Here is a 15,121-nt window from a genome sequence, read left to right as displayed (position 1 = left end):
TCGTTCTAGATTCAATCCAAAAGAGTCACGTTTTTGTGGAACAAACGTAAAACAGAAATAGACATCAGGTCACTCCAATAATTTTATTGAGCACAGATCAAATAAAAAAATTATTATAATTATACATTATGAATCCTAACTGAGTATAGTTCCAGTCATAATTTTTTTACAATTTTTAGTTTAAGCTAAAGTAATTTTGACCACAATCAAACATGTAGTTGACCAGAACTGCAGAAAAGCAAAGCAGAGATACTCCATTTTATAAAAATCGTATAAAATCACTCACAACTCTTAATTCTTTGAACTACCACTTAGACACCATCCTGTAAAGAGAGCGAATGAATAATAAGGATATATAGATAAATCAGGTTTTATTTACCGTTTTAAAAACGATTAAGAAAGATATTCAAGTTTATAGAGACACCAAAGCCTAAAACATGTCATAGAATAGTTTGAAAACAGGAAAACACCAATATAGATGAATCTGTCAGAAAACATCTGAACTTCTTACGGTGAGAAACAATTGTTTTAAAAATACTTATGAAGATCAGAAAATTCTGAAATATTTATCACTATATCCTGGAGGAGATTTTCATAAAATAATATAAAAAGGATGAAATAAAAGTATAATATAGAATAATTATCATTAACAGTCAAACCAGCATGACTCAGAAATTTTCATTGTCTAATCAAATAAAATTTCCTTAACAAAGCATTTTTTCATTGGTTTTACATTAACCCAATCATCTCCAAAGTATTAATAATCAATAAATACTCATTAAAAATCATCTAAAAGAGTTTGATGATATTTTATTATAATTTCCAATAACAAATTCTATGCAAACTACTAATTAGAGCACCAAACCGATCTCTATGCTTTTCCGCCATTAGCTCCTTGTGGTGCCATAAAACCTGGAATTTTTTGTCATGAAACGACGTGAGTTGTGACACCCAGTAGGAAAAGAAGCAACAAAACATTTTAAGCAATATTTTTCAATTCCTTTTAAAAAAAACTAGCATGATTAACAACACCGCAAACACATGGAAACACTACATCCATAAACAATCAAATCAATCAATCCGCTCGCCCCAAGAAGCCCATGGGTTCAGCAATCAAATAGGAGGCAACCATCAACTCATAATTAGCCCATGTTGTTTTAGGGAGGCAACCTTCAACTCTCAAGGATATCTCATACCCGTCAAAAAGGCAGTCTTTTGGGAAGCAACCATCAGTTTTTAAGGACCGTAATTTATCAAACATGTACACACATCACACAACTTCAACATCATCATGAAATCAATAAATACAATACCATCAATCACACGTCACCATACTAATTAAAACCAATAAATATGAATTTAAACAATTTTTAACTCAAATAAAATAAGATTTAATTAGTGTCGTGCCTACCTCAATTACTAGCAAATAATCCTAAGAAATAACAACGGCAAACGAACTAGCAACTCCTCTTGCGAGAACCAAAAACCAAAAGCTAAATAACACTGTCACTAAGGTCTCGAATCTACTATGTTCTCTAAGTTTTTGTTCCTCACTTTTTCTGTTTTGTGCGGCTAAGGAAGAAGTAAACACAATTTTTTTTTATCTAACCCTAAAACAATACAAGTATGGTTTATATATACCATCCGTGGTCCTAATATTAGTCAACATGCTTAATCCCACATATATAGTCAGCCATGCGGTTCGGTTTCACACGACTTCCACAAATAGATCACTGAGATGATAACAAATCCTATTGACCGAGCTACAAATGAAATCTCAAGGTTAATTCAAGTTTTCTTAATTCCTTAACTAACTAAGACAAGAACCAATCGTATCGAGACATGTAGCAAGATGATAAGCCAAAACAAAAGAAGAAAACAAAATGTAAATACCCATGGACACGTTTCTAGCTAGATATTGCACTAATCGACTCCTTGACCTGGAGAGAAACTTCTCCGTCTTTTTTTTCTTTTTCTTTTGTCATACCAGCAGTACCACTAAGATATCCCTAATCTAATAAACAAAACGGAATTAAGAGGTGACCACGTAATTATTTAATGAAGGTAATCCTGAAACCAAGTCCACTGGCTCCATTAGTCAACCAAGAGTTGCCAAGCCAGACATCTTGTATATATATCTAGTTAGGCCAAAATGGCATGTGCCCACACTAATCACTACTAACTTAAAGCTAGGCATAAATTAAAATAATATTAAATAAAAAGAAAGATAAGTCAAATATGTTTCCATAAATTAATCTAATGAGTAGGCTAGGTACCTAGACTATCAAAATTTCCATTTTAACATAAAATGACTAATTTATCCCTACTGGTAAAATGACATAAATACCTTTGAAATTTGGGATGGGCCCTACAACCCTTCCCTCCTTTAAGAAATTTCGGCACGAAATTTAGAGGTTACCTCGATACTGACGTTGCGCCACAGAAGGCTGTTGATCCCGTTGAGCACCAAGTTGAGGGAAATTTCTCTTATAGTGACTGAGTTGCTTGCACTCAAAACACACAACATGTTGAAGATTTCTTTGTGCATCGTCTCCGTTCTCTACCCTTTCGTACGGGTGATTTTTATTCTAACCGTTCCCATTCCTATCGCCAGCATGGCGCTCACGAATTCTTGCAGCTTCCTTGAGATCTCTCTCCGCAATCATCGCTCTTTCCACTATCTCAGTATAAGATGTAATCTTCAAAACAGACAACCTACTCTTAATTAAAGGCTTAAGTCCTTCCTGAAACTTAAAAGCCTTCAGCTCTTCAATCTCAACCAGGTGGGGAGCAAAATGAGAAAGCTCTTCAAACTTGGATCGATACTGCGCTACTGTCATATTTCTCTGGGTCAACAACATAAACTCGATCATGCGTTGGTTTTGAGCAGTTTGTGGAAAGTACTTATTCAGGAAAGCGAGTCGAAATTCCACCCAGGTAGATAGACTGTCATTCCTAGAACGACGAGTCATATCCCACCAATGAGTGGCTTCACCCTCAAGCTTATAAACTGCAAGATTCAGCTTATCCTCGTCATTCATGTCTAAGAGGGTGAATATTTTCTCAATCCTATCTATCCAATCTTCAGCAACTAGTGGATCAGAACTACCCTTAAAGGAATCAGGCTTTTGCTCAATAAACCTTCTCACTAACAAAGTCCTTTGATTAGGAGGAGGAGGAGGAGGAGGAGGAGGAGGAGGAGGTGCGTTCTGATTAAGATTCACTTGTTATTGCATCGCTTGAGCAACAACATTCAAAGCACGAATAACATCACCTAAACCCTCATCTTGTGGGCTGGTTGAACCACTATTACGACGAGACATGTCCTGAATAAAGGACATTAAAACATAAGTATCACGGAGAGAATTTCTTTATGCAAAAAAAGTGCAACCTATTACGCATTCTAGCAAAACACAATCAATAATTACTACAAGCAATTCACATACAAGCATATACACGCACTGACCTATTCAGAAACTAGCCTACCCGAGGGATCATACTAGCTCTGATACCAAACTGTAACACCACGATTTTCGTGCCTGGATCCTGCCCGGATCCTATGCCCGAAAACCCGAAGTGCTACTTCGATGCCATAGCCGAAGCCCGGCTACTAAGCCCAAGCTCATTAAATAATTTATTTGGGCTTAATTTGTAACACCCCGATTTTCGGGCTTGGATCCTGCCTAGATCCCATGTCTGAAAACCCGAAGTGCCACTTCGATACCATAGCCGAAGCCCGGCTACTAAGCCCAAGCTCGTTAAACAATTTATTTGGGCTTCGTTAATTTATGTTTGTTTTAACAATTCAATCACAGCGAAATACTTAGAAAATTATTTAGGATAATCTAACCGTTGATTTAACCTAATTTTAAATCCACCGGAAATAAAACACATTTTGGTTTCACATAGAAAATATTACGACCGTTCAAGACTTACGTTTTAATTAAAATAACGATTTCAACACGAAACTGTCAAACTGAAAACAGACCAAGGTAGATTCCTAGAATTTTATAGGCTTCATACGAGTTCCAAAATTTATGATAATTATGCAGATAAATTCAACAGACCAAGGTAGATTCCTAGAATTTTATAGGCTTCATACGAGTTCCAAAATTTATGATAATTATGCAGATAAATTCTATACTGTAAATACTATAAGGTGTAAATTTTACAGGATTTTTAAATGAAGTTAAGTATCCTATAACCACGGTCAAAAACGAAGTTGACCAGCACCGCAGAAAATCAAAACTGTGATAGTCTGTTTTATAAAAATTATATAAAATCGCATGCAACTCGAAATTGAACGAGTCTTGTCATTTTGGAAATATAAAACATAGATGGTGATTTCCTTGGTGGACACGAAGGTCTAAAAACCAATGTATCATAGCTCTTAATTAGGATCTTTATAAGACATTTAAAACGGTAAGATATTTTCTGGATTTAAAACGGGTACAAAGAATTATATTAAAAATACTTACACAACTAATAAAATTATAAAATTTACACCAAGTGTTCATGAAGATGTTTTATGTTTATTACAAGAAGATAAATATCAAAATCTACTGAGAATTTCAAATGAAAATCAGTCAACTCAACATCATACAATAATTTACAGCTTCAAATCTAAGACTAATTACATCTTTGAACTAGAATTTTACGCATAAATAACAATCTTAAGGACTTAAAATTATTCTCTAGGCTCCACGTTGATCAACTCCTTGTCATGCGTCAAATCTGGAATTTTTGTCATAATACGACGTGAGTCGTGACACTGAGTAGGCAAAGAAGCAACAAAACATTTTATGCAACATTTTTCAATTCCTTTTTAAAACAAAAACTAGCATGATTAAAAACACTGCAAACTCATGGAAACACCACATCCATAAACAACAATAAAATCAATCAATCCGCTCGCCCCACGTGGGTTCAGGGAAATAAAACCGTTCCCAAGGATATCTCGTATCCCATCAAAAATATTTTTAAGAATCAGAATCTATGGACCGCAGCCCGACAACCATATTCATGCTCACATCATCATCAGTAGCATCATAAAAACTTGTAAATATGAATTTAATTAACAAAATCATAAATAAAAAGAATTTTTGATTGTGTTGCGTCTACCTTAAATTGTAAACCGGACGATAATTATCAACTAATAAAAATAAGGGAACTCCAAAAACAACATCGTCTTCCATCTACACTGACAATCGGTAATACTATTAGCTTTTTGGTACTGGTTTCTTTCCTTTTTGCCGCAACACTACAATAACCTGGGCACCGAACAGAGACTGCAACTTCCTCTTGTTTGATATATATATAGTCAAAATTTATTAAACCCTAGTAATTTTTTAACTAATAGTGAGACGACACCTAGCAATAAGAATTATCTCGGTCAAACCTAAATTTTGGTACTTAAACCTAGAAATCATAGTCACGCTCTCTGAATTAACCTAGCAGATGCGTAACATTTTCTAACGAGCTATGCAGCAATAGTGCTTGTATAAGCTAACTGTTTTTCATCCAAGGTCCACTAACACTTGTTTAATTTAAGTAGCTATACCAATTTGTCACCTTATAAAATTTGGTACCAACTAAAGGAAAATTCCCACGTGGCCTTATTTAATTCATCAGTAATTTATTGATTGTGGTAACCAAAGTAAATAATTTATACTACCTCAGATGTTGTTTATTTCAGAGAAGAAATCGAGTAATAAAATTATGAAATTACGAAAATACCCTTTTATATAAAATGACAAAAATATCCTTGAAAATCGGACAGATATTACATAATTATTTTATATTCAATTCAGAATTTTTATCGCAGCGGATACATAAAAATCCTTTTAGAAAGATCTACTCGTTACTTTGACATGACTTTTAATCCACATGAACCCTAGAAAACTCTAGTTTAGTATAAAAATTAATTTCACCATTAATCGTTCCAGATTCAACCCAAAAGAGTCACGTTTTTGCGGAACAAACGTAAAACAGAAACAGACATCAGTTCACTCCAGGAATTTTATTAAGCACAAATCAAATCCAAAAATTATTATAATTATACGTTATGAATCCTAACTGAGTATAGTTCCAGTCATAATTTTTCTATAATTTTTAGTTTAAGTTAAAGTAATTCTGACCACAATCAAACATGTAGTTGACCAGAACTGCAGAAAAGCAAAGCAGAGATACTCCATTTTATAAATATCGTATAAAATCACTCCCAACTCTGAATCAAGTTTTTTTTACCGTTTTAAAAAAGAAAAAAGAAAGATCTTCAAGTTTACAGAAGACACCAAAGTCTAAAACATGCCATAGAATAGTTTGAAAACAGGAAACTCCAATATAGATGAATCTGTCAGAAAACATCTGAATTTCTTACAGTGAGAAACAATTGTTTTAAAAATACTTATGAAGATCAGAAAATTCTGAAATATTTATCACTATATCCTGGAGGATTTTTTCATAAAAAACAACAAATGAAATAAAAATATATTATATAATAATTATCATTAACAATCAAACCAGCATGACTCAGAAATTTTCATTGTCTAATCAAATAAAATTCCCTTAACAAAGCATTGTTTCATTGGTTTTACTTTTACATTAACCCAATCATCTCCAAAAGTATTAATAATCAATAAATACTCAGTAAAAATCATCTTAAAGAGTTTGATGATATTTTATTACAATTTCCAATCAAAAATCCTATGCAAACTACTAATTAAAGCACCAAAACCGATCTCTATGCTTTTCCGCCATTAGCTCCTTGTGGTGCCATAAACTCTGGAATTTTTTTGTCATGAAACGACGTGAGTTGTGACACCCAGTAGGAAAAGAAGCAACAAAAACATTTTAAGCAACATTTTTCAATTTCTTTTAAAAACAACTAGCATGATTAACAACACCGCAAACACATGGAAACACCACATCCATAAAAAATCAAATCAATCAATACGCTCGCCCCAGGGAGCCCATGGGTTCAAAAATCAAATAGGAGTCAACCATCAACTCCTAATGAGCCCCATGTTGTTTTAGGGAGGCAACCTTCAACTCCCAGGGATATCTCGTACCCGTCTGTTTGAGGGTGAAAACAGTTTTTGCTGATTTTGGTAATTTCGAGTGTGTGGTGAGAAACGAGTCTAAACCCTAAATAATGTAATGTAAGGGAGTACTTTGATTCGAGAGATCAACCTGTACAAATCCGGACTAAACCAAAAAATGGCCGTTCCAGACTTGCTTCGGTCACAAAGTGAAGGAGAAGGGTTGGTTTAGGGAGGGAAGCGGAGAGAGTGTTGAGAACAGAATAGTTGATTCGGGAAAAGTAGTTGTTTGACGACTTGTATCAGAAAGTGGAAAGCTAACAGATGGGAAAGCTAACAAGTGATTTCTGAGTGTTGTATTTTCCTGACCAAAACTTGTTCTTTGGTGGAAATAGGTGAGACCTATTTATACAAGTCGCAATGAAACGTACCCTGGTCTCGTAAGAAGTGGAAACGGTTGAGTAAATGGAAGAAAGCGGTAACGGGTAACGTCTGGAATTGATGTTTCCATAATGAAGGAAACGTATCACCATTACTTCTTGTAATTACTAACCGCCTCACTCTTATGACACTTTCTTGTAACGGGCGTAGTGTACGTCGCACGCTGTAAACCGCCAGACCAATACCCTGATGAGCATCCCCCAGTTTGTGACATGTTTTGATGTCTCGAGTGTTTTGTGTAGCATGTTGCTATTTTTTGGCAAGTTGAGCTTGGGAGGCTTGCCGGCTCGGTGGTGACCTTCGACGGTCGAGATTTTTCATCTTGAGAGGAAGGTTAACCGTTGATTGTGGTTACCTTCCGTAGGTAGCCAGTGGTGTGGCCACAGTGCTGGCATGGCTTGCGCATGCCCTTGGCGTGGATAATTACGGTTTGGTGCTGTGACCATAGAATTGGCATAGCTAAGTGTGCGCTGTGGCCAAAGAGTTGGCAGCGTAGACAAAGGTTGCCAAAAGTCGTTTGGTTTAGTGGCGAGCTTGTAGGCTGAGATTTGCATCTCAGAAGGAAGGATAGTCGTTGATTGTTGCAACCTTCCGTTTGGCAGCCAGCGACATGGAGGCATGGCCGGCATGGCTTTGGCGTGGCAAAATTAGGGCTTTGTCACCGTGGCCAAATTAGGGTTTGGCACCGTAGCCAAGAGATTGCCACAAGTCGTTTGGTGGCAAGTTTGTACGGCCGAGATTTGCATCTCAGAGGGAAAGGTATCCGTTGATTGTTGCAACCCTCCGTTTGGCAGCCAGAAGCATGGAGGCATGGCCGGCATGGCTTTGGCATGGCCAAATTAGGGTTTTGGCACTGTGGCCAAGAGTTAGCACCGTAGCCAAGAGATTTCCACAAGTCGTTTGGTGGCAAGTTTGTACGGCTAAGATTTGCATCTCAGAGGAAAGGGAAGCTGTTGATTCTTGCAACTCTCTGTTTGGCAGCCAGCGGCATGGAGGCATGGATGGCGTGGCTTTGACATGGTTTAGGCGCGGCCAAGCTAGGATTTTGGCATAGTTTTAGGCGCGACCAAAATTAGGGTTTTGGCATAGTTTAGGCGCGGCCAAAATTAGGTCTTGGAATTGGGACAAAAGTTGCCACGCGTTTGGTGGTGAACTTGGACGCCTGAGATTTTCATCCCAGAAGGAAGGGTGACCGTTGATTGTTGCAACCCTTCGTTTGGCAGCCAACAGCATGGAGGCATGGCTTTGGCGTGGTTTAGGCGCGGCCAAGCTAGGATTTTGGCATAGTTTTAGGCACTGCCAAAATTAGGATTTTGGCATAGTTTAGGCGCGTCCAAAATTAGGGATTGGCATTGGGACAAAAGTTGCCACGCGTTTGGTGGCAAACTTGGACGGCTGAGATTTGCATCTCCGAAGGAAGGGTGGACGTTGATTGTTTGCAACCCTTCGTTTGGCAGTCAGCGGCATGGAGGCATGGCCGACATGGATTTGGTGCAGAGGTATGGATGGCATGGCATGCCATTGGCACTATGGTGCGGATGGCATGGTTGGTATGCCTTTGGCGCAGAGATGTGGCTGGCATGGTTGGCATGCCTTTGGCGCGGAGATGTGGCTGGCATGGCATGGTATTGGCACCGTGGTGCGGCTAGCATGGTTGGCATACCTTTGGCGCGGAGATATGGCTTGCATGGCATGCCATTGGCACGGTGGTGCAACTGGCATGGTTGGCATGCCTTTGGCGCGGAGTGGCATGCCATTGGCACGGTGGTGTGGCTGGCATGGTTGGCATGCCTTTGGCGTGGATATGTGGCTGGCATGGCATGCCATTGGCACGGTGGTTCGGATGGCATGGTTGGCATGCCTTTGGTGCAGAGGTGAGGCTGGCATGGCATGCCATTGGCATGGTGGTGAGGCCGGCATGGTTGGCATGCCTTTGGCGCGGAGATGTGGCTGTCATGGCATGCCATTGGCACGGTGGGGCGGCTGGCATGGTTGGCATGCCTTTGGCGCGGAGATATGGCTATTAGGGTTTAGCGTGTCGAAACCCTAGTTTAAAATATGTGGCACGCGTGATTGGCACGTTTGGCTAGCATGTGCAGAGATGATGCCAGTCAGTACCGAGGGCCCTGCCGTGGAGCATGGCATATACATAAAAAAGGTACCCTGGTAATTTTACGCAGACATGTTGAATGTTTCAATAAATGTGCTAGTGGAGATATTATTACTCAAGTGTGACGTCACTGTTTGACAAAGGTTTTACGATTTTAACCCTAATATAAAAACCACCATCAACATTAAGTCCCCTGCTTAGCTCAGAACATGGGCTTTGTTGCGAGTAAGCATAAGATGGTGACAGACAAGGAAAAAATCTAAATGGCAAGTCATGAAGAGATGGTCAGGAAGATCCGTCTAACCTTTTTCGGGAGGTAAGGAGAATTCGTGATTCTTGTGTTGGTGGCTTTGCGTAGATTCTGCTCGTGGTGCTGCTAGCTAGGCCGCGGAGTGGTAGAGGTGGTTGCTGGACGAGATGCAAACAGTTGGCGTCAGCTTGTCTAAGCTAGGGAACGCGGAGTTGTTGGCGTTGTTGGCTTAGCTTGGCAAGCCGTTGGCATGGTGTGGCTTAAAACTGAGCCGCTGGCGTTGGTCGGATTGGAATGGGAGTCGCAGGTATTGTGCGGCTTGTGATGGATCCACAGGCATTGGATCGGCTTGGGATGGAGTCGTTAGCATTGGATCGGCTTGGGATGGGTGCTGGCTTTGCACAGTGCTGGATTGGCGTGGCGCGGGCTGTTGGCTCTGCGTGGCGCGGACTGTTGGCGTATTTTGATGGCCCGGTTGCCTCTTTCCATGCGTGGCTCGGGTAGTAAATCCTTTGCTTATTCATATCCCAAAGTATCACGTCCGTATGAAAGGTGTTAACTCTCCTCCTCATGTTATACTACCGGTTTTGCTTCCAAATTCCGTGGCTGGCAGTAGAGCAGTAGCGATAACGCAGGCCAGCATGTTCCAAACACGTACTTCCACGTTTTTTTTATCAAACCCTAATTGACTCTCATAGAAAAATATCTTTTCCAGCCAATATCACGCCTTAATTCACGACTAGTAGAAAGTTTTTCTTTTTCGGATTTCATCGCTCTGTTGAATATAAGAGGCAATCTTGAATCCTTCGTTCGTAAAGATCGTTTTGAAATCACGTCTATCCTCTTTGCAGTTATCGTCTCGTGCTTTCTCCTAGTTCCTCACCATTTTTTCTTGTTCATGTAGATTGCTGGTGCAGATATGGTGAGAACTTATCTCGTCTTTCAATTTTGTGGTAGATAATGGGATCTTCCAGTGACAACCATACCTCTAACTCTTCGGAGAGAAGCTTTGGGATGGACGAAAACTGGTTTTCTTCTCATGAGGAGGCATTGGGCAGAATTAATTCTCTGTTTCGTGAAGCTGGCGAAATTATTCAGGGCATGCCTTTCACCTATTTATGTGGAGTGCGGATGCATGCTCAGGATTTCATGACTCTGGTGGACATGGAGGAAAAGCGGGGAGATGATGAAGTATCCCAGCGCGTTGAGATACCTCAGGGCAACGAAACTTCTTGACAACCCAGCGCTGGGACTGGACAACTCGCCTCTCGGTTGAAGCGGCTGAAGACTGAGTCTGTGAAACTTTTAGGGGAGATCCAACTTAATTTCCCTGCCTGAGATGGTGTCATAATCCTTAATTATGATGCGGATGAACCGGGACACCCTCGAAAGCCCGCTGAAAAAGCTTTCAAGGAAGACGCCGCTGTGGTTGACGAAACTGAAGCAGCTTTTGGAGTGGACGCCGAAACCGCTGTCAGGGACGTTGGAGAAGCTGTGGTGGCATATGATGAGACGGTTGTCGAAGTGGGTGTTGGACAGGAGGCGGAAACTGTTGCTGCTAAGGCGGTTTCCGGGTGGGATGTTGGAGTTTTTGTTACGGAGGCGGCTTCTGAATGGAACGTTTGTTGTCCAAAAGATTGTTAGGGAAAGTGCTTGAAGGGGATATGACAGAGGCGTTGGCGATCCGGGCGTCTACTTTCGATGACAAGTTTCCCGTTTTGCCGTTTCTCTTTGGCGTGTAGCCACTTTGATGTTTCACATACTCATTTTTATCTTCTTTGTATTCATGGCAAGTTAGGGTTTCGCCAAATAACATCCCGCTTATTTAGCTTCTTTGAATAAAATCTCTTTTTCGAAAAAGACTTCATCAAAATAAGTTGTTTGATATTCCATACCTTTCCTGTCGTATGATGAATCCTTGTATATTCTTTCCATTAAAGTTTCGAATAAAGTATTTTTTGCAGGGCTTCGGCTTTTCTGGTCGTGATTTGATGGGTAATGGTTTCCTGATGATTCGGGATTTATTTAGTGTTTTTCCTTTAAGATTCAGAAGACTCGTTAGAAAGGAAAGGTATGCTTTTTGAATAGGAATCGAAACCCCAATTGAGAATGCAAACGGTGCATCCATCTTGTAGGAAATACAAATATTGAGTGGAAAAGGAAATAGCTGAAGGAAATACTAAAGGGAAAAAAAGAATGATGGAGGAGAAAGTAACACATCTCTTTAGGTATTGAAGGGCTTGAGCCATCGTGAGTTAATCGTCACACCTTCCAACTTATCAGCATTGATGAGTTTGCAGTAACCACCAAAGAGGACGTCTGCCACCAGATATTGCTCATATTCCCTTTCTTCGGGCGAACCAGTTTGAACAGCCATCCTTACTGTAATGTTTCCGACTTGAAATGAGGTCGCCTTGACTACCACGTCTCCAATTTGAAACGAGTTTGAGTGTTGTGTAACCGTTTGACTCTTGGTCCCATCATCTTTGACTGCAGCTTCCAAATTCTTGGTGAAGCGTTTAAAGGGCCCAGCACCCCACTCACATCTCTTAAATGTGTCCGTGTTGATAATCGGATCGAGTCCCCACGACGGGTTAAGAGAAGAAGTAACTGGTTGCAGAGAAGGTTGTTTGACCAGACTTACTTGCATTTGGGATCTATGAGCGAGCGCGGACGGACTTTCCTCGGGTAATCGAGTTCCATTGGTAAGTTGTTGATACGGTAGAAGGTTGGACGACTTGTTGGAAAATCTTTCGTGCGTTGACACTGGCAGAGGGGATGCTCCCAATTTGGCTTTGTTGTCGAATACCCAAGAACGCCCCAGGATCATGTCATAACTTGAAAGTTCTTTGACAATGTGGAATTTTCCACGCGTTATAGCATCTCCCATCTTGATTTCGAGGCTAATGTAGTTGTATGCGTTCATCGCTTCTCCTTATGAATTCTTGACCACAGATAGGGAGTGGGTAGCCTCTTGTTTCAAAATTCCTGCAGCTCTCAGAGTCTTGATGGTAATGATATTGAAGTCAGAGGCTGCATCGATCAAAGTGCTCTCGAGATCAGTGCCCCTTAGATAGGCCGTGGTTAGAAGTCCCCAGTTGTATTTTTCAGCGTTGTCCCCTAAAAGAGCTGGGGCTTCTGGCGTAGCTTTCATAACCGGAAAAAGTCGTTTGCCCGACACAACACGATTGAGGTCCGTGAAGATGTCTTGACACTGCGTCTTGGAAAGGTAGAGAATTTCGCACACATGCTGCATCATGGATTGTACAGTTTCGTGTATGGAGTCCCCAGAGATTCCGCAATTTCTGACTGGAAGGGGATCTCTACGTACTCCCTCATTTCCCAGCTGAAGTTCCCCTGCCTCTACCTTTGCCTTGAAGATATGCTTTAGTCTGTTGCAGTTGCTGGTCGGGTAGTGAACAAACCGGTGATAGCAGCAGTATTTGGGGTGCTCCATCTCTGCCTCGGTCGGTGGGCGTCTGGGGGGTGGTAGTCTGATGACATCGTCCTGGATCCATGCCTCTAAGAGTTTGATCACTTTCTCGATCGGGAACGGGAAATCCAGGACGTTTTCTCCAGCTTCATGACGACGCATTGGAGCCTCAGCGGCGGCCTCCGTAGCAGAGCCGCCCGTTGCGCTGGTGCCGCGCGTTTAGGTTGTTGATCTTCCACTAGGGCCTTCCTTTTCCCTTCTTCGTCCACTACACTCACAGAGGAGGAACCAATGTTGTATTGCTTGTTGACGAGACGTCTACTTCCTCGAGTTTCGTGTACGTACTCGCCTCTAATTGGCCTGGTTATTTCTAACAATGTTGATGCTGTCGTGGCCGATCTTTTAGCAGCCTCATGGAGTTCGGAGAACGTATGGAACCGCAGGTTCTCTAGTAAGGCGCGATAGATGGGATCCATACCGTTGATGCAGGAATTCACCAATTGTTGTTAGGTCACGTCTGGGTCGTGACAGTCTAGCGCTTGAACCCTGAATCTCTTGACAAAATCATTTGGATGTTCGTTATCTCGTTGGAACATCCTTCCTAGATCCGAGAAGGTAACCTTCTCAGACACGAAGAAGTACTTTTTGTAGAAAGTCATAACCATGTCACCCTAGTTGGAGATGTTGTTTGGTGTGATGTTTTTGTACCACGTGTATGCTCTTCCGGTAAGCGACTTCGAAAACTCCCTCAGACGGAGGACGTGGTTGTATTCGTGTTCGCCTAGGGACTCCAGGAACCGAGAGATATGTTCACGTGCGTTCCCGGTGCCGTCGTATAAGGTGAATTGAGGAGAAGTGTATCCTCTTGGAAGGGGAATTCTTTGTATTTCAGGCGGATAAGGGGGTTGATGCTGATGCATGTCTACATCATCACTTTTGATTCGATTCCGAAGAAGTTGCTCTAAATCTTATCGCGCGACGAAATTGGACGGTTGATTTCTCTCCAATGGGGTTCTGGCGTGAGTTTCTTCTTCTAAAAAGATATGCGCTGTTGAGGTGCCGGCGCCAGGGGTACTGGAGGTGTTCCTCATCGACTCTGGATGGCGCGGCTCCTGTGGTAGCCTCTCCGTTAGGGTCTTGAAAAATACAAGTACTTCTTTCTGAGTCGAAGCCATGTCCGCCTGGGCTCTAGAAAGAACCTCATGTCTTTCCATCAAATCAGCAATGGTGATGTAGGGGCGGCCTCCTCTGGATCCTCCGGTTTCTCGTCCTGATGGTGGAGTAACTGTAGTCCTAGTGATGGTCGGAGGTTCCATACTCGACGAAACATTAGGGGCGGCAGCAACTCTGGCCCTGGTGACTGGTGATGTAACACCTGAAGGAGCACTTTCTGTGTTACTGGGATTGGTAGGCGTCGTAGAAGCATTAGGGGTGGCAGCAGCTCTGGCCCTGGTGATTGGCGGTGTAATACCTGAAGGAGTGCTTTCTGTGTTACTGGGATTGGTAGGCGGCGTAGAAGCGTTAGGGGTCGCAGCAGCTCTGGACTTGGTGATTGGCGGTGTAATACCTGAAGGATCGCTTTCCGTGTTGTTGGGATTAGTAGGCGGCGTGTTAATGCTGCTGGGAGGAGTGTTAGCAACAGGGATGGTTTCCGCGCTGGTGCTCTTAGGGTTCGTTTCTGACCCGGATCTAAGTTCTACCATATTGAGTTTGGAATTGAAAGACGGAACTGAAAGCTAGAAGTTGATATTGCAACCGAGAGAATGATCTCCCACTGTGGTCGCCAATTGTTTGAGGGTGAAAACATTTTCTGCTGATTTTGGTAATTTCGAGTGTGTGGGTGAGAA

At 41.5% G+C, this 15,121-nt stretch overlaps 1 protein-coding gene across 1 annotated transcript; it reads right to left on the bottom strand.

The window, feature by feature from the left end:
• Window positions 1–2,588: 2,588 nt before the first annotated feature.
• On the bottom strand, window positions 2,589–3,452 carry LOC113306189. Its single transcript, XM_026555156.1, has 3 exons — window positions 3,447–3,452; window positions 3,252–3,326; window positions 2,589–3,209 (listed from the first exon to the last, which is right to left on the bottom strand). Exons 1-3 carry the CDS (start codon window positions 3,450–3,452, stop codon window positions 2,589–2,591), a joined length of 702 nt encoding a protein of 233 aa, XP_026410941.1.
• Between the last annotated feature and the right edge of the window lie 11,669 nt (window positions 3,453–15,121).

The sequence above is a fragment of the Papaver somniferum genome, chromosome 8 (assembly GCF_003573695.1).
Source record: "Papaver somniferum cultivar HN1 chromosome 8, ASM357369v1, whole genome shotgun sequence".
In the NCBI taxonomy this organism is placed as follows: Eukaryota; Viridiplantae; Streptophyta; class Magnoliopsida; order Ranunculales; family Papaveraceae; genus Papaver; species Papaver somniferum.
This window is presented reverse-complemented; position numbering and strand designations above follow the sequence as displayed.

Excerpts from the sequence above, each read along its gene's own strand:
- LOC113306189 (XM_026555156.1), bottom strand. Across the intron at positions 3,210-3,251 it reads ATGTTATTCGTGCTTTGAAT|AACGCACCTCCTCCTCCTCC; the intron begins GTTGTTGCTCAA and ends AATCTTAATCAG.